Here is a 26981-nt window from a genome sequence, read left to right on the forward strand (position 1 = left end):
CTTATGACGGTGTTATAGGTGGACTTGAAATGTTTCTACAGTTCCTTAGATTAAGAAAAACCTAAAGTAAAACCAGCCCTTGAGATTTATTTTTTGAAGGTGAAATACCTCTTTAAGCTATTCCCATTGTGGTCAAATATATTAGTTTACTGTCATGCTTTCCTTTTTTATTCTGGAGTCCTTCATTTCTAATCTAGTCTTGTTCTCTAGGCTTATGCATAGCTGTCCTGCTGGGATATCATATCATAATCATCTTAGAAATTCCCTTTACCTCTCTTATGCTACAGTCAGTGTTTCCTGGATCCCTTTTCTTTCCTTTGTTTACCCCCTCATTTTGTTGTAGGACATTCTCCTGTAGCTTTCTGGAAAAGGTACAGGAGAGATTGTTTGTACTTTTTCCTTGTTATATTTTTCTAGTACCCTATTCTTATTTGGATGCAATTTTCTTTTTCTCCTTTTCTGAGAATATTTGGAGGTTTTCATATTTTTTTCTTCTTTCTTCATTATTTCTGTTCACCCCTCCCCCTTCCCCCATTTGCTTGTTTTGGTACCTTTCTTTTTGGAATCTTCCTCAATTTTTGGTGTTCCTTGGCAGTTCATTCATTTTTTTCAGTCTACTCTATTGATATATAATTTACATACAATAAAATGCACAGATTTTAAGTATTCAGTTTAGTAAGTTTTGACAATCATATTCGCATTTGTAGCCACCACCCCAATCAAATATATAAGACATTTCCATCAACTCAGAAGAGTTCCCTCCTATCTCTCTGCAGTGTCTGTTCCCTGCAATTCCAGCCACATACTCCCCACTTCACCACCTGTCAACCACTGTCTTTGACATCACAGCTAGTTTTGCCTCTTTAAGTCTTTTATATAATGCAGTCGTATGGTATATATTCTTTTGTGTCTGGCTTATTTTGCTCAGCATAGTTTTTGAGATCCACTTATGTTGGTGCATGAATCAGTGGTTTCTTCATTTTTATTGCAGAATACTATTCCATTGTATGGATATACCACATTTATTTATTCATCTGTTCAAGGATCAAGGGGTTGTTGTTTCTAGTGTTTTTGCTATTGTTAATAAAGCTCCTTTGTATGTTTCTGTACAGTATTTTCTTGGGTAAATAGCAAGGATTGGAAGTATTGGGTCATAAGGTAAGTATATGCTTAACTTTATAATAACTGCCAAACTGCCTTTTTATTTTAAAGAGTGATGCATTAGAAGATTGACTTGAAGACTTACATGTTTGAGTATATCACTTGTTGACTTGTGGATTTTCCTTTTGGGAACACAGCCATTTCTAAAGGGGGAATGGAGACATTCCCCTCACCCCATGTCAGTAACAGTAGGTCTTTGTTCTAGAATCATTTACTTTCTTCAGAGAAGAATCCTCATTGATTCTGCCCAGGTGATATATATGTGAGAATAGGGCAAGGGAGGACAGCTGGATGCAAATGCTCACTTAATCTTCACCTTTTTTCATACCTCATTGTCCTTCCTATAGCTCTTAGCTAAATCTGGTGTTTCCATGTATGGAGCCTTTCTGTGTCAATGTCTCCAGAGAATGTATCTCTGTTTTTTGATATATATCTACATCTAAAAGTGATGTGCGGGGGTGGGTAGATGGTAGATTGGTGCGTGACTGTGTTGTGCTGCAAGGGACCCGAGAGTCTAAGCACTCCTCATATAATTTTCAACCAATTTCTCTTCAGTCCCACCTTTTACCCTCACCCCTTTTTTTTTGTGGTAACTGGTACAATGAATTCGAGTCTTTTTTGGGTGCTCTAGACACAGTAAGTTAGTTCACTTTCTTGTTCACATTTCTCAACTGCTGGTGCTTAGGTTTCAATTTTATTTTATCTGCTCAGGTCAGTAACTCCTCCAGACACTAATGTTCCCCAGAAAAAATTGACTGCCTCTTAGATCCTCAGTTCTTTTTTCTCCTATTCTCTTTGTCCTTGTGAGTTTATGTCCTTTTTTATTCTTGCTGTAATTTTAGTGAAGTCTTTGGAGAGAGAGGAGATAGAAAAACCACATGTGTTCAGTTTTCTATTTTTTCCAGAAATTGCTTTTTCTTTCTAAAACTAAAATAACTGCATGTTATTTATGTTTTCCTACCCTAAAATTTTACTAGGCTTGATTCTCTTTTGTTTTCCATCTTGCCTGAATCTTTATTTTTAAAGTTTTCAAAGTTTCACTTGTACAATGAATACTTCTATGTATTCCTTATCTACAGATGAACTAATTGTTAGCTTGTTTATTTTGAATAAAAACACTATTTATTTTCAGTAAATATGGATCTCTGGCAGTATTTTAGTGTCTGATAGTTTCTTTTGTGCATATACAATAACTTATTCAATCTGTCTTCTGCTGATGGACATTGTTTGCTTTTACAAATGCTTTAAAAAGCTTATATGTACATTTTCTCCTGTTATTAGGGAATAAATTCATTAGTCATCTGGTTGCTATTTTTTTAACATATTACCAAACAGTCCTTCAAATATCTGTAACCAACAGTGTATAAGATTATCATTTTATATCACAGTGATTGATTTTTCTTGTCTCCTCCACTAGACTATGAGCATCCTAATTTGTTAGTAAAACCATTAATGAAAATTAGGCATATTGAAGAAATAGGTATTCTGGTAGCTGAAGTAATTTCTTCTTTTTTATTGTAATTTATAAAATGAGCTTTGTTCTGTTTCTCACTTTTGCATTCTAAAAAGGAAAAAAAATTAGTAACTTGGGGCTATTAATATTATGAATTCATTTTTTAATGAATTAAGCATCTAGAGTTCATACTTTTTCTAGCTACTTATTCAAGTATTAGTTCTTATTGTTTTATCATTGCCCTACAGGTTGTTGAACTCATGAACTTTCCCTCCCTACCACAGACTTTCATTGAATGATAATCTATGTGCCAGGGCACTCTTTAGTCTTTATCTTGCTGGCCCTTTCTGCCTTACTTGAGACTGTAGACCAGCCCTTTTTCTTGTCCTTTGGAGACTACACTCTTGTTTTTCCTGTTCTAACTATTCCTTGTCAATCTTGTTTGAGTATTTTTTCTTTCTCCACAGGTACTGTAAGTTTTGGTTTCTCCCACTTTTGTCTCTGTCTCATTTGTATTCTTCATTCATGGCTTTAATTGCCGCCTATGTGTTGATGACTCTCATCAAACCTCTCCTAAGCTTTACACTCATAATTGTAAAAACCCAATGGATCTCCCCAAGGTTCCTCATTTTCAGTATGTCCTTATCAGAATTTGTCATTGTTTTTCTTCCTCACGATTTTTTAAAAAAAATATTTTAAAAATTTATTTATTTGGCTCTGCTGGGTGTTAGTTGTGGCATGCAGGATCTTTGTTGCTGTGTGCGGGATCTTCGTTGCGGCATGCAGAATCTTTAGTTGTGGCATGCAAACCCTTAGTTGCGGCATGTGGGCTCTAATCTAGTTCCCTGACTAGGGATTGAACCTAGGCCCCCTGCATTGGGAGTGTGGAGTCTTAGCCACTGGACCACCAGGGAAGTCCCCATTTCCTCACTTGCTCTTTTTCATACATTCCCTTTCTACATGCTAATACCATCCTTCAAGTTTCCCAGGATAGAATCCTGAGTGTTATTGTAGATTGCTTCTACTTTTAGTCAAGCTTCAGATTCTACTGACTTTTCCTTCTAAATATTTCCCAGATTTAGCTCCTCCTTTTCTTCTCTTAGTAGCAGTCTATCTTTTGCTTCCACATTTGTTCCACTCTCTGTAGAACTGGTAAACTATCTGAATTTTATCTGACTGTGTCCTGTTTCCTGTCTGCCTGGAGTTTGTATCTGAATTGTGTCTGACGGAATCCCTTCCTTATTATGACAGAACCGAATTCCTCTGAATTGGTCAATGACTGCTTTAGGTTTATCACTTGCTACTCCCTGCCTTATTCATTTTGTTCTAGTAACATACAGTTCTCCATACGCTCTATACATCATGCTCTATGCATTATACTTTGAAACAAACTATTATGTCTGCCTGGCATGCCCTTGTCCATTTTGCCTGGGTTAGCCTTTAAAAGTTTAAGTAATCATCCTCTCTGTCCAGAAGTCTTGTCTTTCTTCTCTAGCATGGGATAAAGGTACTAATTCTGTGCCTCCATAGTGACGATTGTACTGACCACATAATACTAAAGAGTATTTATTTTTCTGTCCTTGTAGACAGAGATTGTTCTATTCAGTGGAAAAAAGGCTTCAATGCCTAAAATAAAGTAATGGCTCAGTAATTTTTTTTTTGAGAGTGGGTGTCTAAAAATTATAGTTTATTAGAATCATCTATTTATAGGTTGCTTTCTTTGTAGATGATGACACGGTCTAAACTAAACTTAGGGGGTGTCTTCTGCATGGATAGATATGTGCTCAAAGAGTAGAAATAATATAATTTTTATCCCAGAGGCAATGAGTGCATTGCTGCTAAAAACATATTAATGCCAGCGTCTAAGGCCATTTAGCTTACTTGCTAATTCGAAGCACTTGTTACCTCTTCCTTACCCCTGCCTAAAATTTGTATGCATAATTTAATGTTCTGTCATTTGAAAATAGTGGGTCAGGAATTTGCATATTTATTTTCTAGATTAGATTTGAAGATATTAGAATTATGAAAAATATCTTTGGGTTTATTTGACTTATTTGGAAAGAGAAATAATATTTGCCAATTTTTATTAGGAATTGGGTTGAAAAAATGTAAAGATTTTGAGAGATGACTTTTCTCCTCTAGTTTCTTACCCATCTTCTCTTTCTGAATTTCAGTTACAGATGTAGAGCTGAAACGACTGAAAGATGCCTTCAAGAGGACCTGTGGACTCTCATATTACATGGGCCAGCACTGCTTCATCAGAGAAGTGCTTGGGGATGGAGTGCCTCCAAAAGTTGCTGAGGTAATCTTTATGTTCTAGGTTTTCCTGTGAGATAGTTACCACCAGCCTGAATTCTTGAGGGTTCTCCTGGTCTTGACAGATGTAATCTTCCCTACAGTTATTTTTCTTGCTGAGTAGGTTAACAGATCTTGTTTTAGAGTCAATATGGCTGTGTTCTTAGAGGCCAAATGGGAGTACTGCAGAGCTGCAATTCTGCTTCTGTGTGCTTCTGAGCTTTAATAGCCACTGATTATTATCATGGGACCATTTATATGACTAGCTTCTTATTCTTATAAACTTCATCACCCTGACATATAATTTTTATGTTGGGAGTATTTTTATAAATTTTAAATTTAAAACCTTTCTATATAGTAAAACCTAATTAAATTAATTCTGTAAAATTAAATGTTGTACATGAAACACTAGCTTTTTGGAATTTGTAAAGGCTTATTTAAATTCTACTAAAAATTTTTAGGTAGAGATAAAATGAGCTAAGTTGATATAAATATCCCCTTTCTAACATTAAGTTCACTATTTTATAGGTATATACACAGATATGTATTATGTCATTCGAAAGGTGAAATGATAAAAAAATTAATAAAACAGTGAAAATTATAATAAGAATTTTAAGCTTGGTGTATTTCGTAAAACCTTGATTCACCATTCCTAATTAGTGACAGTTGATATTTCTAACCCGTGCTGTGTGCTTTTGAATCTTATGGTTTACATAATATAGAAATTACATTTATTGCTTTTTTGTGTGTTTTAATCTTTTTTTTTTTTTTTTGGTGGGGATATATGTTGCATTAATTCTGTTACATGTATTCTTGTGTAAAATTACGTACTTTCTTGCTCTGTCATTATTTTGGATTTATGACAGGATTAGTTTTTTTCCTGATACTATTTATTGGGTTCTCTTTTTCAGTATGAATTCATCTTCCTATTTTCTTGTGTTTTTTTTTTTTTTTTTTTTGCGGTACGCGGGCCTCTTACTGTTGTGGCTTCTCCCATTGCGGAGCACAGGCTCCGGACGCGTAGGCCCATCGGCCATGGCTCACGGGCCCAGCTGTTCTGCGGCATGTGGGATCTTCCCAGACTGGGGCATGAACCCGTGTCCCCTGCATTGGCAGGTGGACTCTCAACCACTGCGCCACCAGGGAAGCCCTTCCTATTTTCTTTTAATTTATTTGTCTTAAATGCTAGTATAATATAAAAATTTGGAATTCAGAATTTTTCATTTTAGGATATAACTAGCAATTTAATGAGATAATATAACTTGCCCATTAGAGGAAGGGATTTAAACTGAATCCATAGTATTTAAAACAAGATGCTTCCAAATTCAAATGTATACTAACTTGAGCCTTTCTTTCCCTCAGCTTCATCCTTAAAGTCAAAACTGTCAGTCTCTGTAAATTCATGGTGCTGGGAAAACTTAGGTCAGAATATCTGATTTATCTCTTTGGATCATGTATAAAGATTTACTTGTGTACATCTACATACCTATAAACAGATGTCCATTCAGGTCCTTGTCCATTTTTTAATTGGCAAGCTCCTACTGCTTGCCACATAACAGCTTAATAAATTGAGAGACATGTTGTGGGGGCAAGGAATAACGACTTTATTCCGAAAGCCAGCAGACCGAGAAGATGGTGGACTAGTGTCCCAAAGAACCATCTTCCCTGAGTTAGAATTCAGGCTTCTTTTATAGTAAAAGGGGAGAGGGTATGGCTGGTTGTTGCAGACTTCTTGGTGCCTTTGTTCTTGCAGCTGTCCACGGAGGTCTGATCACAATGTTCCTAGACCTCCTGCAAGACAAATCTTATTCTCTGTTCGGCAACTTTTTATCTCTATATGAATGAAAAAGTGTTATACCTTTAAGAAGTCAGAGCCTTGAGAATGGGTTATCTTGTATATTTTAGGCTATAGGCAACATTCTTTTATGAAAGGTGCAAAGCCTGCATGACTAAGCACAGGCAACAGAGCACAAAGGTTAGAGCTAAAGGAATAGATTCAATATGGAGTCAGGTTTATTCTTCTCTGTTATAGTCTGAGCAACTGTTTGTTGAAAAGATTATTCTTTCCCATTGAATCGTCTTATCACTGTTGTTGAAAATCAACTGATCATAAGCATAAGGTTTTACTTCTGGATTCTCAATTCTATTCCATTGCTTTCTGTGTCTATCCTTGCATCAGTATCATATTGTCTTGATTACTCTAGGTTTATAGTAAGTGTTGAAATCAGAAAGTATCATTTCCCCATCTTTCTAATTTTTCAAGTTGTTGTGTCTATTCTGGGTCCCTTGCATTTACATATGAATTTTTGTATCAGTTTTTCAATTTCTGCAAAAGAAGCAGCTGAGGTTTTGATAGGGGTTGCATTGAATCAGTAGATTGATTTGGGGTGTATTGCCATTTTAACAATATTTAAGTCTTCTGACTCACAAAATTAGAATGCCTTTCCATTGATTTAGATTTTTAATTTCTTTCAGCAATGTTTTATAGTTTTCAGTGTACAAGGCAAATGTCCATCAATAGAACAAAATGTGGTATATCTAATCTATAGAATGGAATATTGTTAATAAAAAAGGAATGAAGTTTTCTGATACATGCATGGATGAACCTTCAAAACATTCTAAGTCAAAGAAGCCAAATACAAAACACCATGTATTTTTTTATTCTATTTGTATGAAATGGCCAGAATAGCCAAATCTATGGAGACAGGAAATAGATTAGTGGCACTTTGTTAAAATTGTCGCTGATTTTTTTCTTACTCGCTTGTATGGTAGCTGCCTCTTCCTGCTGTTGTTTTGGAGGAATCTATCTTTCTTGAAATGTCAGATACAGGTTGCACTGTTAACTCAGTTCTCCGATATGCTCAAGAAATGTAATATGATAGTTAAATGACTTTTTCTTGTTTTTAGGTTAGGAGTGACACTCAGGCTTTCTACATCTAAGGTGGAAGTGGAACTCCCTGGAGCGTCATTTTTATGTGAATATTTCGTAAATTTCATTTCACCCAAAATTATTTCAAGAGCCTCTGTCCTTTGGACTATCTTTTAAGAATCATCACTGGCTAGAATAATTAAAGTATTGAATAATTGTTTTCCAAGAATGATCTTAATTTTAAATTGTAAAATCCATAATGATAGTTTCAAATTTCAGTTTCATTGTAGTTAACACTTTTTTGTGTGTAAACTCTAGCACAGTATTAAGCACAAATAGAAATTTTATAAATGCTTTTAGTGATGATGGTGAACTTAATTCATCCTATTATTTACAGATCTAGGTTTATTTTAAGTGAGGAGGAGTACTATTAGCATGTGAATATTGATTAGTACATATAACAGTGTGTAGGTTTTAAAGTACTATAAGGAACTAAGTACTTCTGTCTTTTTTTAATTTATTTTTTTGTTTATTTTTATTTTTGGCTGTGTTGGGTCTTCGTTTCTGTGCAAGGGCTTTCTCTAGTTGCTGCAAGCAGGGGCCACTCTTCATCGCGGTGCGCGGGCCTCTCACTATTGCAGGCTCTCTTACTATTGCGGGCTCTCTTGTCGGAGCACAGGCTCCAGACGCGCAGGCTCAGTAGTTGTGGCTCACGGGCCTAGTTGCTCCGCGGCACGTGGGATCTTCCCAGACCAGGGCCCGAACCCGTGTCCCCTGCATTGGCAGGCAGATTCTCAACCACTGCGCCACTAGGGAAGCCCGGTACTTCTGTCTTTAATCTCTCGTATTTTCTCATGAAAGGATGTCTTTATAGTGTCTCATACAATAATCTCAAAGGACGAGTGAACCCCATTAAGCTCAGTTCTGGAACAGTTCCAGCATTTATATAAAATGAGCTTGTAGCTTATTTCAGGCATCTCTCCAAGACAGGCAGGTTAGTAAATAGACTTCAACTTTTGTGTGTATTTGGGAAAGGGAGCGAATTTATGAGTATGTTTCATCTTGCAGAGTACAAAGTTATTTGCTAAAGAGGAAATAGTACATTTTAAGTAAAATGGAAGTATAGATCTGGGCAGATAGTTTTGAAGTTTGAATTTAGATGTAGTGGGTAGGCAGACTCATAGAATGGAGGATCTGTATTCAGTAGTTGCAGCAAAATCTTGTTAAATGATGGGATTTCTAAACAAAGTGATTAGTTGCAAAGCTAAGGAAGTAATCATTCGACCGTATATGGCTCTTCTGCGATCTTTCTTAAAATCCTTCTAAGAGTTTCCTATATAAATTCCAAGACAGGCTATTTTGGATAAGGAAAAATAACTCAAAGCAGTCTAAAATTTTTAGAATCAAAGCATTGATTTCATTTGACTCGTTATTTTCTAGGATAGATTAGTGTAGTTAATATTTTGATATAATTCTGATCTTGCTTATAATAATAACTATGTGTTATTTGAACAAAATATTAAATGAATGGAATTTGAGGGAATTAAGAAAACAAGGTCAAAACAAGGTGAATGGAAAACTGTCCTACTGGAAATTGGACTTTTCTGAACCAAGGCCACTAACTCTTAATTATTCAGTGTTTTTTCTTTAGTGTGTCACCCATCTCCCAACCCCTATTCCCCCAAAGAAATCTAATGACAAAACATTTCCATGTAGTATTAATTTGTAATCATTTCCTCTTGTTTTCACATTCACTTAAAACTGGTTTTCACCATTTACAAAATATGCGATGCAAGTGAATTGATAGTTGCTACTCCTTAACTATTTCTTTTAACTGGAAACTCTTAAATCTCTATCCCAGGATTGATTTCAATTCTGGATGGCTGTCTAGGATAAAAATTCCACTCCACCTTCCTCCATAAAGCTGTCTCTGACAATTTTAGCCCACACTGTTTTTCTCCCATCCTTAAACTCTTAACAGGCATTAAAGCCTGCCTCTGTACTATGTAGTACAATGTTTTTATTAGATAATGACTAATTGTTCCTTTAAATCTTGTCTCAACTAAGTTATGATTCTCGACGGGCAGACTTTATGACTTTTTAAAAATTGGCCCCAGAGTGTTGTGCATATAATATAAACTCAGTGAGTATTTTGATGTTTCTGTTGTGTTTTGTTTGTAAGTAATTGTATATTCTGCAAAACCCTATTGTAAGAATGACCAGGACAATGACCAGGAAACCATACTCCTAAAGTCAATTAGCTTTGCTAGCTTTGCAGTCTTTGAACATTTAACCTTTTCCAAATTTGAGGAAAATGCACATTTTAAGCAAAAGCCGTCATGGAGACTGGAGTGTTCTTAGACACAGTGGTCAGCATGTGAAAACAAGCAGCTGATTAGCAGGATATTTTTCCATTAGTGTTGGTAAATTTATGCTGAGGTATTCATAATGCATTTAGATGCCCCTTGGGGCTAGGGACCTGCATTTATTGAGTTGGCCAGAACGTCTGTTCCAGTTTTTCAGTAAGATGTTATGGAAAAACCCAAACACACTTTTTGGCCAATTCAATACTAGACAGTCTAGGTTTAGGGGGACTATCTGACCATAGAATAATGATTTGTGATTGTTTTTTTGTTTTGATGTTAGTTGATGAGTATTATTGATTACATCCCTTTATGTTGGATTTACTAGCATCATGGATAACAGCTTTCTTGACAACTCTAGCCATTGTCAGCTCTTGATGCTGTTGATCATTGACTATTGTAATATACTAAAATAATATGTTTATATCAACCAGAGAAAAGCAGCTAATGTTTTCATGTTACATTAAATCCTAGTCTTGACATTATGGCTAACAGTAGAACACTAAGCAGGATACTGGTTTAAAATCTTTCTCTGGAACTGGAATCTGTAAAATATCCACTAGTCTTTATCTTAACTGCATCACTTTCGTTCAGTGTAATATTCATGCTAGTTCTTAAATTGCATTGTTGTTTTTTTCTTTTTGTATTTCTCTTTGTAAGACCAGACAAAAACGATTCCAAGGGCTCTCTTAGATGAAGATAATAACAGAATATATCACTCCCTTCTTGTAAAATTACATATGGACTTTAAAAAAAATATGCATTATTGTCTTGATGGTTCTTAACTGCCAAGTTTTATCCTAGAGCAATATTTAAACAGTTTCATAAGCTATTGAAAAACAAAGTTTATAGGAGAAGAGCTGATATGTCATTAAGCGTAATGGGACTAGGGAATTCCTTGTATAAAACATTACATCAAATACATTACATAAATTATAAGTGTTCTAAGTGGTATGCCAGATGTCAAAGAAGTTACTTATATTGGTACTAAAAAATACTCTTATAGAAAATAACTTATGCATAATCACTTATTTTGAATCCTTGGTGTATTAAGTGAGCCACTGATGTGACTAGTGTAGTAGATGATAAAAATAATTGACATCCTTTTCAAGTCAGTCTTGATAAGACACTTCTATCCAATAGCATATTCCTTAATTGGTATTATAAGGTAAAATAAGGTTGATTTAATTTATAATCGAGAGTGTTAAAAACCTCTGCCTAAATTTAGCTGATAAAATTCAGCTGAATTTGACTACAGAAGTTGGAAATTTTATATAAAAAGAATTGTAAATGGTGGGAAAAGCAACTAACATTATCTAAACTTGGGTGAATGTAAAAGGAATGCATATTCATTCTTATCCTTTTCTCCCTTTCTGCATGCCCATGGAATAAATATAGCTGTATTTTATTGAGCACCTACCTAATAAATTTCTTTTCTTTTTATAATTTATTTATTTTTGGCTGCGTTGGGTCTTTGCTGCTGTGCGTGGGCTTTCTCTAGTTGCAGAGAGCGGGGGCTACTCTTCCTTGCAGTGCATGGACTTCTTATTGCGGTGGCTTCTCTTGTTGTGGAGCATAGGCTCTAGGCACGCAGGCTTCAGTAGTTGTGGTGCGTGGGCTCAGTAGTTGTGGCTCGCAGGCTCTAGAGTGCAGGCTCAGTAGTTGTGGTGCACGGGCTTTGTTGCTCGGCGGCATTTGGGATCTTACTGGACCAGGAATCGAACCCATGACTCCTGCATTGACAGGTGGATTCTTAACCACTGTGCCACCAGGGAAGTCCCTAATAAATTTCTATTTGTAGCAGAAATGGAATGATTTTTATGTTTGCCTTGCATATGGTAGTTATTATCTTTTAAGACTATCATCTTTGAGTAATATTAATTATTATATTCAATACTTAGATTAAAATATAGGGAGAAGAGTTGTAAAATACAGTTGAACTTTCTGTATTTCCATAATTTTGTCATTAAGTGATAAATATGAGAATCCTTCCTTAATGTACTTCTAAATGTAATTTCTGTTTTTAAAAATAATTTTGTTTATTTATTTTTGGCTACGTTGGGTCTTTGTTGCTGCACACGGGCTTTCTCTAGTTGTGGCTAGTGGGGGCTACTCTTCGTTGCAGTGCACAGGCTTCTCAGTGTAGTGGCTTCTCTTGTTGCAGGGCAAGGGCTCTAGGTGTGTGGGTTTCAGTAGTTGCGGCATGCAGGCTCTAGGGCGTGCAGGCTTCAGTTGTTGTGGCTCATGGGCTCTATAGCTCAGGCTCAGTAGTTGTGGCACACAGGCTTAATTGCCCTGCTCCATGTGGGATCTTCCCAGACCAGGGATCTAACCAATGTCCCCTGCATTGGCAGGCCGATTCTTAACCACTGTGCCACCAGGGAAGTCCCTAAATGTAATTTCTTGATGCTTTATTTTTTATGAGTAGCTGATTGAAAATATGAAGAGGAAAGAATTTACGTTCAGAGTTATTTATTTATTCTTTTAAAATTTATTTATTTTATTTATTTTTGGCTGTGTTGGATCTTTGTTGTTGTGCGTGGGCTTTCTCTAGTTACGGCGCACAGGCTTCTCATTGCGGTGGCTTCTCTTGTTGCAGAGCACAGGCTCTAGGCACATGGGGTTCAGTAATTGTGGCACACCGTCTCAGTAGTTGTGGCGCATGGGCTTAGTTGCTCCGCGGCATGTGGGGTCTTCCTGGACCAGGGCTCAAACCCCTGTCCCCTGCATTGGCAGGCGGATTCTTAACCACTGTGCCACCAAGGAAGTCTCCAGAGTCATTTATACTTACAGCTTTAGGGTACACTTTTTCCTGCCTAGTTCTCTATTAAGCTATAAGAACATCCTGAATCACCTTTCTGAGAATCTGAGGTGTTTTCCCAAATATGTTATTATAAAAAATGATGGACTTAAAGAAATTATTAGCTGTGTAATGGTAACATTTCATACTATCTACATCATTGTAGTTTTGAATGCAAATACGTACAGTATATAAACAATATAACCACATATATTGTAGTTTCAAATATATGTAACACTTTATAGTCATCAAAAATTGTGATTTTAGGATTAATTTTGTAATTAAGGAACATTGCAGTCAACTGTGGGATTTTCAAGGGTGTATTCTCAGGAAACAAATGGCATGAAGAAACAGCAATATATCCTCCTATGTTCACACAAACTAATACAGGATAGCAAATCATTTATTGAAAAATGTTTATATATATACAGGCTCTTTGGTGGGGCTAATGAGGGACTCCGAGAGGGCTCACACCAAGGAGTACTTCCTAGAACTTCTTCTGCCAGTGTCCTTGTCCCCATGGTGAGCCACAGCCACCCCCCACCTCTACAGGAGACCCTCCAACACTAGCAGAATAGTTGACCTGAACTTCCGGGAAGATGGCGGAAGAGTAAGACGCGGAGATCACCTTCCTCCCCATAGATACACCAGAAATACATCTACACGTGGAACAACTCCTACAGAGCATCTACTGAACGCTGGCAGAAGACCTCAGACCTCCCAAAAGGCAAGAAACCCCCCACGTACCTGGTTAGGGCAAAAGAAAAAAATAAACAGAGACAAAAGGATAGGCACGGGTCCTGCACCAGCGGGAGGGAGCTGTGAAGGAGGAAAAGTGTCCACACACTAGGAAGCCCCTTCGCGGGCGGAGACTGCGGGTGGCGGAGTGGGGGAGCTTCGGAGCCGCGGAGGAGAGCACAGCAACAGGGGTGCGGAGGGCAAAGCGGAGAGATTCCAACGCAGAGGATCAGGGCCGACGTGCACTCACCAGCCGAGAGGCTTGTCTGCTCACCCGCCGGGGCGGGCGGGGCTGGGAGCTGAGGCTCCGGCTTCAGTCGGAGCGCCGGGAGAGGACTGGGGTTGGCGTCGTGAACACATCCTGCAGGGCGTTAGTGCACCGCGGCTAGCCGGGAGGGAGTCCGGCGAAAAGTCTGGACCTGACGAAGAGGCAAGAGACTTTTTCTTTCCTCTTTATTTCCTGGTGCACGAGGAGAGGGGATTAAGAACGCTGCTTAAAGGAGCTCCAGAGACGGGCGCGAGCCGCGGCTAAAAGTGCGGACCCCAGAGACAGACATGAGACGCTAAGGCCGCTGCTGCCGCCACCAAGAAGCATGTGTGCGAACACAGGTCACTATCCACACCCCCCCTTCCGGGGAGCCTGTGCAGCCCGCCACTGCCAGGGTCCCGGGATCCAGGGACAACTCCCCCGGGAGAACGCACAGCACGCCTCAGGCTGTTGCAACGTCATGCCTGCCTTTGCTGCCGCAGGCCCGCCCCACACTCCGTGACCCTCCCTCCCCCCCCCCCCCCCCCCCCCCCGGCCTGAGTGAGCCAGAGCCTCCGAATCAGCGGCTGCTTTAACCCCGTCCTGTCTGAGCAAAGAACAGACGCCCTCCGGCGACCTACACGCACAGGCGGGGCCAAATCCAAAACTGAGCCCCTGGGAGCTGTGAGAACAAAGAAGAGAAAGGGAAATCTCTCCCAGCAGCCTCAGAAGCAGCGGATTAAAGCTCCACAATCAACTTGATGTACCCTGCATCTGTGGAATACATGAATAGACAACGAATCATCCCAAATTAAGGAGCCGTGTGGATGAAAGGCTCTTGGTGCTGCAGCCAGGAGTTAGTGCTGTGCCTCTGAGGTGGGAGAGCCAACTTCAGGACACTGGTCCACAAGAGGCCTCCCAGCTGCACATAATATCAAACAGTGAAAATCTCCCAGAGATCTCCATCTCAACGCCAGCACCCAGCTTCAATCAACGACCAGCAAGCTACAGTGCTGGACATCCTATGCCAAACAACTAGCAAGACAGGAACACAACCCCACCCATTAGCAGAGAGGCTGCCCAAAATCATAATAAGTCTACAGACACCCCGAAACACACCACCAGACGTGGACCTGCCCACCAGAAAGACAAGATCCAGCCTCATCCACCAGAACACAGGCACTAGTACCCTCCACCAGGAAGCCTACACAACCCACGGAACCAACCTTAGCCACTGGGGACAGACAGTAAAAACAACAGGAACTACGAACCTTCAGCCTGCAAAAAGGAGACCCCAAACACAGTAAGATAAGCAAAATGAAAAGACAGAAAAACACACAGCAGATGAAGGAGCAAGATAAAAACTCACCAGACCTAACAAATGAAGAGGAAATAGGCAGTCTACCTGAAAAAGAATTCAGAATAATGATAGTAAAGATGATCCAAAATCTTGGAAATAGAATAGACAAAATGCAAGAAACAGTTAACAAGGACCTAGAAGAACTAAAGATGAAACAAACAATGATGAACAACACAATAAATGAAATGAAAAATACTCTAGATGGGATCAATAGCAGAATAACTGAGGCAGAAGAACGGATAAGTGACCTGGAAGATAAAATAGTGGAAATAACTACTGCAGAGCAGAATAAAGAAAAAAGAATGAAAAGAACTGAGGACAGCCTCAGAGGCCTCTGGGACAACATTAAACGCACCAACATTCGAATTATAGGGGTTCCAGAAGAAGAAGAGAAAAAGAAAGGGACTGAGAAAATATTTGAAGAGATTATAGTTGAAAATTTCCCTAATATGGGAAAGGAAATAGTTAATCAAGTCCAGGAAGCACAGAGAGTCCCATACAGGATAAATCCAAGGAGAAATACGCCAAGACACATATTAATCAAACTGTCAAAAATTAAATGCAAAGAAAGCATATTAAAAGCAGCAAGGGAAAAACAACAAATAACACACAAGGGAATCCCCATAAGGTTAACAGCTGATCTTTCAGCAGAAACTCTGCAAGCCAGAAGGGAGTGGCAGAACATATTGAAAGTGTTGAAGGAGAAAAACCTGCAACCAAGATTACTCTACCCAGCAAGGATCTCATTCAGATTTGATGGAGAAATTAAAACCTTTACAGACAAGCAAAAGCTGAGAGAGTTCAGCACCACCAAACCAGCTCTACAACAACTGCTAAAGGAACTTCTCTAGGCAAGAAACAAAAAAGTAGGAAAAGACCTACAATAACGAACCCAAAACAATTAAGAAAATGGGAATGGGAACATACATATTGATAATTACCTTAAATGTAAATGGACTAAATGCTCCCACCAAAAGACACAGATTTGCTGAATGGATACAAAAACAAGACGCATATATTTGCTGTCTACAAGAGACCCACTTCAGACCTAGAGACACATACAGACTGAAAGTAAGGGGATGGAAAAAGGTATTTCATGCAAATGGAAACCAAAAGAAAGCTGGAGTAGCAATTCTCATATCACACAAAATAGACTTTAAAATAAAGACTGTTAGAAGAGACAAAGAAGGACACTACATAATGATCAAGGGATCGATCCAATAAGAAGATATAACAATTGTAAATATTTATGCACCCAACATAGGAGCACCTCAATACGTAAGGCAAATACTAACAGCCATAAAAGGGGAAATCGACAGAAACACATTCATAGTAGGGGACTTTAACACCCCACTTTCACCAATGGACAGATCATCCAAAATGAAAATAAATAAGGAAACACAAGCTTTAAATGATACATTAAACAAGATGGACTTAATTGATATTTATAGGACATTCCATCCAAAAACAACAGAATACACATTTTTCTCAAGTGCTCATGGAACATTCTCCAGGAGAGATCATATCTTGGGTCACAAATCAAGCCTTGGTAAATTTAAGAAAATTGAAATCGTATCAAGTATCTTTTCTGACCACAACGCTATGAGACTAGATATCAATTACAGGAAAAGATCTGTAAAAAATACAAACACATGGAGGCTAAACAATACACTACTTAATAACGAAGTGATCACTGAAGAAATCAAAGAGGAGATCAAAAAATACCTGGAAACAAATGACAATGGAGACACGACGACTCAAAATCTATGGGATGCAGCAAAAGCAGTTCTAAGAGGGAAGTTTATAGCAATACAATCCTACCTTAAGAAACAGGAAACATCTCGAATAAACAACCTAACCTTGCACCTAAAGCAATTAGAGAAAGAAGAACAAAAAAGCCCCAAAGTCAGCAGAAGGAAAGAAATCATAAAGATCAGATCAGAAATACATGAAAAAGAAATGAAGGAAACGATAGCAAAGATCAATAAAACTAAAAGCTGGTTCTTTGAAAGGATAAACAAAATTGATAAACCAATAGCCAGACTCATCAAGAAAAAAAGGGAGAAGACTGAAATCAATAGAATTAGAAATGAAAAAGGAGAAGTAACAACTGACACTGCAGAAATACAAAATATCATGAGAGATTACAAGCAACTCTATGCCAATAAAATGGACAACCTGGAAGAAATGGACAAATTCTTAGAAAGGCACAACCTGCCAAGACTGAATCAGGAAGAAATAGAAAATATGAACAGACCAATCACAAGCACTGAAATTGAAACTGTGATTAAAAATCTTCCAACAAGCCAAAGCCCAGGACCAGATGGCTTCACAGGCGAATTCTATCAAACATTTACAGAAGAGCTATCACCTATCCTTCTCAAACTCTTACAAAATATAGCAGAGGGAGGAACACTCCCCAACTCATTCTACGAGGCCACCATCACCCTGATACCAAAACCAGACACGGATGTCACAAAGAAAGAAAACTACAGGCTAATATCACTGATGAACATAGATGCAAAAATCCTCAACAAAATACTAGGATACAGAATCCAACAGCACATTAAATGGATCATACACCATGATCAAGTGGGGCTTATTCCAGGAATGCAAGGATTCTTCAATATACGCAAATCAATCAACGTGATACACCATATTAACAAACTGAAGGAGAAAAATCATATGATCATCTCAATCGATGCAGAGAAAGCTTTTGACAAAATTCAACACCCATTTATGATAAAAACCCTGCAGAAAGTAGTCATAGAGGGAACTTTCCTCAACACAATAAAGGCCATATATGACAAACCCACAGCCAAAATCATCCTCAATGGTGAAAAACTGAAAGCATTTCCACTAAGATCAGGAACAAGACAAGGTTGCCCGCTCTCACCACTCTTATTCAACATAGTTTTGGAAGTTTTAGCCACAGCAATCAGAGAAGAAAAGGAAGTAAAAGGAATCCAAATCGGAAAAGAAGAAGTAAAGCTGTCACTGTTTGCAGATGACATGATACTATACATAGAGAATCCTAAAGATGCTACCAGAAAACTACTAGAGCTAATCAATGAATTTGGTAAAGTAGCAGGATACAAAATTAATGCACAGAAATCTCTGGCATTCCTATACACTAAGGATGAAAAATCTGAAAGTGAAATCAAGAAAACACTTCCATTTACCATTGCAACAAAAAGAATAAAATATCTAGGAATAAACCTACCTAAGGAGACAAAAGACCTGTATGCAGAAAATTATAAGACACTGATGAAAGAAATTAAAGATGATACAAATAGATGGAGAGATATACCATGTTCTTGGATTGGAAGAATCAACATTGTGAAAATGACTCTACTACCCAAAGCAATCTACAGATTCAATGCAATCCCTATCAAACTACCACTGGCATTTTTCACAGAACTAGAGCAAAAAATTTCACAATTTGTATAGAAACACAAAAGACCCCAAATAGCCAAAGCAATCTTGAGAACGAAAAATGGAGCTGGAGGAATCAGGCTATACTACAAAGCTACAGTAATCAAGACGGTATGGTACTGGCACAAAAACAGAAATATAGATCAATGGAACAGGATAGAAAGCCCAGAGATAAACCCATGCATATATGGTCACCTTATCTTTGATAAAGGAGGCAGGAATGTACAGTGGAGAAAGGACAGCCTCTTCAATAAGTGGTGCTGGGAAAACTGGACAGCTACATGTAAAAGTATGAGATTAGATCACTCCCTAACACCATATACAAAAATAAGCTCAAAATGGATTGAAGACCTAAATGTAAGGCCAGAAACTATCAAACTCTTAGAGGAAAACATAGGCAGGACACTCTATGACATAAATCACAGCAAGGTTCCTTTTGACCCACCTCCTAGAGAAATGGAAATAAAAACAAAAATAAACAAATGGGACCTAATGAAACTTAAAAGCTTTTGTGCAGCAAAGGAAACCATAAACAAGACCAAAAGACAACCCTCAGAATGGGAGAAAATATTTGCAAATGAAACAACTGACAAAGGATTAATCTCCAAAATGTATAAGCAGCTCATGCAGCTTAATAACAAAAAAACAAACAACCCAATCCAAAAATGCGCAGAAGACCTAAATAGATATTTCTCCAAAGAAAATATACAGACTGCCAACAAACACATGAAAGAATGCTCAATATCACTAATCATTAGAGAAATGCAAATCAAAACTACAATGAGATATCATCTCACACCAGTCAGAATGGCCATCATCAAAAAATCTAGAAACAATAAATGCTGGAGAGGGTGTGGAGAAAAGGGAACCCTCTTACACTGTTGGTGGGAATGTAAATTGATACAGCCACTGTGGAGAACAGTATAGAGGTTCCTAAAAAAACTACAAATAGAACTACCATATGACCCAGCAATCCCACTACTGGGCATATACCCCAAGAAAACCATAATTCAAAAAGAGTTAGGTACCAAAATGTTCATTGCAGCTCTATTTACAATAGCCCAGAGATGGAAACAACCTAAATGTCCATCATCGGATGAATGGATAAAGAAGATGTGGCACATATATACAATGGAATATTACTCTGCCATAAAAAGAAACGAAATCGAGCTGTTTGTAATGAGGTGGATAGACCTAGAGTCTGTCATACAGAGTGAAGTAAGTCAGAAAGAGAGACAAATACCGTATGCTAACACATATATATGGAATTTAAGAAAAAAAATGTCATGAAAAACCTAGGGGTGAAACAGGAATAAAGACACAGACTTACTAGAGAATGGACTTGAGGCTATGGGGAGGGGGAAGGGTAAACTGTGACAAAGCGAGAGAGAGGCATGGACATATATACACTACCAAACGTAATGTACATAGCTAGTGGGAAGCAGCCGCATAGCACAGGGAGATCAGCTCGGTGCTTTGTGACCGCCTGGAGGGGTGGGATAGGGAGGGTGGGAGGGAGGGAGACGCCAGCGGGAAGAGATATGGGAACATATGTATATATATAACTGATTCATTTAAAAGAAAAAAAAATGTTTATATATTATGGCTAAAAAGGAAGTCCTTAGTATAGTCTATCCTTTTTTCTTTTTTTTACAGTATTGTTCTTTAGTACGCGTCTCATTTATTCCCATTTAAAATAAATATTTGTTGTAAAATGTCTGATTTTTTGTGAATGAATAAAAATTTTTTGAAATGAACTCAAAATAATAGTATATAATAAATGATTTGTAATACATACAGTAATACCTATCATTGTATTTTCTCCTATATTAGTTAACTTTTCTCAGCAACATACATTTAATAACTAGTCCACGGGAACGGGAATATGTTTTAAAGAAGTCTTGTCCTGTATTTTTAGCTGCTAAAAGTAGATTATTGAAGTCTTTATTTTTCCTGGGAGTTTGATACTAATAAAATATACTTCTTCACTGGGCAGTCTTTCTTTGACCTTCTTCCTTCTAAAATAGAAGCATATTAAAAATGTTCATTCTGCTTATTATAAATATAGTAAGATGTTTTTCATGAGGATTTTCTTTTCACTACTTTGTAAAATTATATTCAGTGACTTAGCAGTAAAAAGGAAGACCTGTTGGTACACACACAACATAAGTGAATCTCCCAATCACTATGCTAAATGAAAGAATCCAATTAAAAATAGAGCACATGCTTATGATTCCATTCATATAAAATTCTAGAAAATGCAAAATCTATCATGAAACAAAGCTTACCTAGAGCCTGGTACTGGTGTTGGTGCAGGAGGAAGGAGAGGGAGGGATAAATTACACAGGGACATGAAACTAGAGGTGATAGAAATGTTTGTTACTTGTTTTTTTTTTGGCTCTGCTGGGTCTTCGTTTCTGCGCGCGGGCTTTCTCTAATTGCGGTGAGTGGGGGCTACTTTTTGTTGCGGTGAGTGTGCTTCTCATTGCAGTGGCTTCTCTTGTTGTGGAGTGCAGGCTCTAGGCACGCAGGCTTCAGTGGTTGCAGCATGTGGGCTCAGTAGTTGCAGCACGTGGGCCCCAGAGCACGTGGGCTTCAGTGGTTGCGGTGTGTGGGTTCAGTAGTTGCCGCGTGTGGGCTCTAGCACATGTGAGCTTCAGTAGTTGTGGTGTGTATGCTCAGTAGTTGCAGCATGCGGGCTATAGAGCATGCGGGCTTCAGTAGATGCAGCATGCAGGCTCAGTAGTTGTGGTGCGCAGGCTTAGTTGCCCCACGGCATGTGGGATCGAACTCGTGTCCCCCTGCATTGGCAGGCAGATTCTTAACCACTGGACCACCAGGGAAGTCCTGTTACTTGTTTTCTTGATTGTGATTATGGTTTCAGTGGTATGACATGAAGTGTGACAAAATGGATCAATTGTACACTTTAAATATATGCAGTTTATTGTACTTCAGTTATTCCTCTAAAACTTCGTAGAACATTTAATTAGATGTACTTTTTGAGCTTTTCAGGAAGAATACTTGTTCTACTTGGAAAAGTGAGCTGGAAATATAAAAATTGACTATTGACAGACATATGATTTCCTTTTCGTTCTTCATTAAGATATTTGGATTTTAGTTCTAACTTTATTATTTACTTCATGATCTTTTCCTAGTCACTTAAGTTCTGAGGCAAAAGAACCTCCAAACCTTTCATCAGAATTATTGTAGGAATTTAGGTATATGACCAGCTTGACTATAATTAGAAGAGTTTGAAGTGTAGTTAAATTGTTTTATTCATTTATTTATTTATTTATTTGGTTGCACTGTGTCTTAGTTGCAACCTGGCGGGCTCCTTAGTTGCGGCTTGCTGGCTCCTTTAGTTGTGGCATGTGGGCTTCTTAGTTGTGGCACGTGGGCTCCTTAGTTGTGGCTTGCCAGCTTCTTAGTTGTGGCATGCGAACTCTTAGTTGTGGCATGCACGTGGGATCTAGTTCCCTGATCAGGGATCGAGCCCGGGCCCCCTGCATTGGGAGCACCGAGTCTTAGCCACTGTGCCACCAGGGAAGTCCCATGAAGTGCAGTTAAATTGTAATGTTCTACTGTTGACTTTGAGATCTGCCTGGATTGGAGGAGAGAAGGATATCGGTAGGTTAGTCTGGGAAAGTTGGGGCAGTGAAAAGAAAGAATTCCCAATGATAAATTTGGAACTCTGCCTTTTTCTCCTGATTTAAGTTATGGATTAAATTAAGCTTTTAGAAAATAAAAGTGAAAGCAAGGCAATTCTAGAATGAGATCATTAATCGTAGAAGATCCAGGATAATTAGCTTCCAAGAAAAGTATGGATAATAAAGTAGGATAAGAACAGACAAGGGGAGTCAGTTGTGAGAACAAGGATCCAATCTTAGGATCATGGATTAAGATGTGGAACAGCAAAGAAAAAAGCTAGCCAGGAAATCTCACTAGGCAGAATTCAGGGATACTAACTCCAAGGAGAATAATTTTGACTTGAAACTTAGTAGTTGAACCTGCAGCATTAACAGGTTTCTTTCTTCAAGCATCAGTGGGTTTAAGGAAAATTCAGTTTCTTCCTTGGGATGGGAATAGATCAGCTGTAAGGGACAAATATTTGCTTTAAAGGAAGCTAGTGAGTAGAAGGGGAGTTACAACCCAGAACTTCAAAGACATTATTTAATAATGTTAAATAAACCAAGGCCAAGCTAATTGAGAGAGTATACTAAAAATTTACCTCACCGATGTCTAGTGACACTGTAGTTTATGCTCTGAGCCTTTTTTGTAGTTGTGTATTTGAACAGACTTAAGTAGACAAGGTGTCTTCAGAGATGAGAAAAGAGGGTACAGACTGAATCTTAGGACTTGCTATCCAGTGTGGTGGCAGCAGGAAGTTACCTAAGACAGAGGTAATAATCTGGTTTGTTCAGTCGGTCCTGGCATTAGTTTACTGGTCTGACAGTCTGTCAGATATTAAGTAATTAATGTACAGAGGTATTCTGAACATTTTGTTTAGGCAAGGCTCCTTTGCTGTTGGGCTGGAGGAAGGGAGAGAAGTAATAAGGAATGTTCTATTCTCTAAATTTAAGAAGAGTATTTGTTAGTAACTTACTTTCTGACTCTTATATAAACATTTAATGCCATGGATTCATGACTACCATATAACAGTCAACAATTCTGTGGGATATATACCTGACACAGGCCTAGGATAATTCTTAATATGAAAAATAATGGATTGTAGGACAAATATTAATGAAATATACCAAGAATATGGAGCAACTAACATGTTTTAGTTTTTTTCTGAAAATAGTATTTAATATTTTCCCTTCAACAATAAATTTCACAATTTATTCTTTAACAATAAAGTAAGTTGACAGGATAGTAATCTATATAAATAAAATTAATTTCTATCTCTTAGAACGTCCTGTGAAAATAACCAGACTTATTTTCATAAAACTTGGTAAAGTTTGTTTGGGGAGATAGGACATATAGCCTATTCTGTACTATGTTATAGACTGTTCTATACTCTGTGCATGAACTTTTCTTTGGTGATTCTTTAGGGGAATTTCAAGGAGAGAGGCATCTTACATAGTATCTCATACTGAGGTCCAAGGATTCTATGTGACTTACCACAAGTATTAAGTCCCAATAGAATGAGAAAATAAACCATGGTGTCAAATATGGACCTCAAATCAAGTTACAAGGTTAGATGGTCTGACATGCAGGCTTTGATTTATTATTGATCTATGTACCAGTGGGAAATGCAACACCACTCTCCCCCACCTAAAATCCACAGTGAGTAAATATATTAGTTTTGTTTCTCTTTTATGTAAAAGAATTTCAAAGGTAGATATTCTAGGGCTTGAATGGCAGCTGCCCTATCATCAGGGACCCAGGTCCTATTTGATCAGGGAGTCTTTTCGGAAGTCCACCCATTGACTTTCAGTTTTATCTCATTGGCTATCCCCAGTTGCAAGAGACTCTAGAAAATGTAAAAAATGTAAGTTTGAACAGGTATAATATAATACCTTAGAAAAAATTGGGGTTCTATTACAAGAAGAAAAGAAGAAAAGAAAAATGGTTATTGTATAAATAGCTAACAGTTTCTGCCACAAGCTATATCATACAAGGTGTATTATGATCCAGGATAAAGTAGCAACAGGAATATACTTAATATAGATTGGACAGTTGAACATTTTATTTAATAAAATTGCCTTTTAAAAAATGTATACAGTAGGGCTCCCTGGTGGCGCAGTGGTTGGGAGTCCGCCTGCCGATGCAGGGGACACGGGTTCGTGCCCCGGTCCTGGAAGATCACACATGCCGCGGAGCGGCTGAGCCGGTGAGCCATGGCCGCTGAGCCTGCGCTCTGAAACGGGGGAGGCCACAGCAGTGAGAGGCCCGCGTACCGCAAAAAAAAAAAAAAAATGTATGTAATAAATGTTTTTATTTATATTTTTATTTAGTTATATATTTATTTATATTGAATTACAGTGCTTTTTTGTTTTTAATTGCTCTGTATTTCATGTTTTATAATCCTGTGAACTGTTTTCAATTGATTTAAAAGAAATAGGTAATGTGTGTGTATGGCACACTATTTAAAACTTTCAGAAGGGATTCCTTGGTGGCGCAGTGGTTGGGAATCCACCTGCCAATGCAGGGAACATGGGTTCGAGCCCTGGTCTGGGAAGATCCCACATGCCGCAGAGCAGCTACACCCGTGTGTCACAGCTACTGAGCCTGCGCTCTAGAGCCCGGGTGCCACAACTACTGAGCCCACGTGCCTGGAGCCCGTGCTGCACAGCAGGAGAAGCCACCGCAGTGAGAAGCCCGCTCATGGCAGGCAGGAGTCGCCCCCGCTTGCCGCAACTAGAGAGAGCCCGCGCGCAGCAACAAAGACCCAATGCAACCAAAAATAAAAATAAATAAATTTTTAAAAGATTAAAAAAAATAAAACTTACAGAAGAGTTTTAAGTGAGAAGTTAAGACTTCTCCATTTTATCCCCATTATCTAGAGTCCTTCCCCAGCAGCAACCAGTTACTTGTTTTGCAAATAAAAATTTTAAATTATTTTTATCATAGTGATATATGCATATAGTTAAAGTAGAATCAGAAAGAGAGTGAAAAACAAGAATCCTTGTCCCCGCGTACCTAAATCTCATCCCGGTTCCAGAGGCAACCACTTTCTAGTAATAGTTTCTTGTATATACCTACATTTTCTAAATACTGTTCTTTACTGCTAATTCTTAGTTAATTTTAGATTTTATCCTTTGCTTTCCAGTTGTAGAAGATATTTAGCATTCTTACACACTCCACACCACATCATCCCAATGCAATTGTATCACAATCTTTGGTTAAATTGGTATTTGTTATTTATAGTGTTATGACTATGTAAATATTCTCTGCAACATGGTGTACTGTTATTTAGTTTTCTTTCTTATTCAATTTTTTGTTTTTTCCTGGAATTATAAGTTTCCTTATTTCTTAAAAACTGAGGTATACTCGATTTACAGTATTTTATAAGTTTCAGGTGTTCAACAGCGTGATTCACAATTTTTAAAGATTATACTCCATTTATAGTTGTTGTAAAATATTGCTTTATTTTTTCATTTGCTTAGTTTTCATACCTGTGGCTAAATTGTTCTATACCTTCCAACTTTTTAGTATAATTTTCTGTGAGACAATGGTTACTTTTTTATACTGATCTTCTAAATGTATTTTTAGCTTAAGTATTTTGGTTGTGGTAGATACATATATACATATCATATATTTCTTTCTTTCTGTCTATCTGTCTGTCTATCTATCTATCTCAGGCTGTCTTTGTTTCCTCTAATAATCCATGAATTTTTATGCTTTTTGGCCTTCTTTGTCCCAACCATGAATAAAAAAAAAAAATGCAAGATTTAATTAGTGAGTTTTCCTTATTTGCTATTGAAGTAATGTGGGACATCAAGACAAAATATAGGGGCTTCCCTGGTGGAGCAGTGGTTAAGAATCCACCTGCCAATGCATGGTACACGGGTTCGAGCCCTGGTCCGGGAAGATCCCACGTGCTGCGGAGCAACTGAGCCTGTGCACTGCAATGAAGAGTAGCCCTTGCTCACCGCAACTAGAGAAAGCCCACGCACAGCAACGAAGACCCAATGCATCCATAAAATAAATAAATAAAATAAATTTATATAAAAAAAGATAAAATATAGGAGGTGAATTGAGGATGAATTTTAATTACATCATTTGCATGTTGTTAAATTACCATTAATAACAATGGAAATATACTAGATACAAAATTCCATCTGTACAAAGCAGCTGGCCTCAGAGGAAGGAGAAATCAGGCTTAAGAATTGTTTTAGTTATTTTTTCCCTCTCATGTGAAAGAAGCTGAGATATTCTTTAAAATCAAGTTAGTAGCATCTATGAAAATGTGTTTTCATTTTTTACAGATTCTGGCTAGAGTTTAGCTTTTTAAATAGTTTATAGTTTAAAAATCAGTTTATAATTGGCGCTGTTCACAGAAATTAGTAATAGGCAAAAAGTTTTAAGTTATTTTGTGTATGGTTGGCAATTTTAATAGTATTCTAGCTCTGAAGAATAATTTCTTCATTAATTTCCAAATGACAGAGCAGTAAATTGACAATTATACAGAAAACTATACTGGCATATAATACCTCACATTAAGATTCATCCTGAAGTATTTTTCCCATCTTTCTTGTAGTTATATTTGATTTTCAAAAATTTCAGATTAGGAATAAAAATACTTATAGAAGCAGTC

The 26981-nt window shown here is 37.8% G+C and overlaps 1 protein-coding gene across 3 annotated transcripts in view; it reads left to right on the top strand.

The window, feature by feature from the left end:
- USP32 (ubiquitin specific peptidase 32) overlaps positions 1-26981 on the top strand; it is a 205304-nt gene that overhangs the window by 58440 nt on the left and 119883 nt on the right. For 2 of the 3 annotated variants that reach the window (XM_022552654.3, XM_022552655.2), the window contains exon 2: positions 4789-4916. In XM_022552654.3, the coding sequence (XP_022408362.2) occupies positions 4789-4916 (128 nt within the window). Of the gene's footprint in view, positions 1-4788; positions 4917-7816; positions 7885-26981 lie in introns of those variants that run through there. The other variant, XM_089900979.1, reaches the window with a different exon arrangement.

Source organism: Delphinapterus leucas, chromosome 19, assembly GCF_059928025.1.
Source record: "Delphinapterus leucas isolate spDelLeu-1000000601 "Yukka" chromosome 19, BTC_Dleu_Yukka2, whole genome shotgun sequence".
Lineage (NCBI taxonomy): Eukaryota > Metazoa > Chordata > Mammalia > Artiodactyla > Monodontidae > Delphinapterus > Delphinapterus leucas.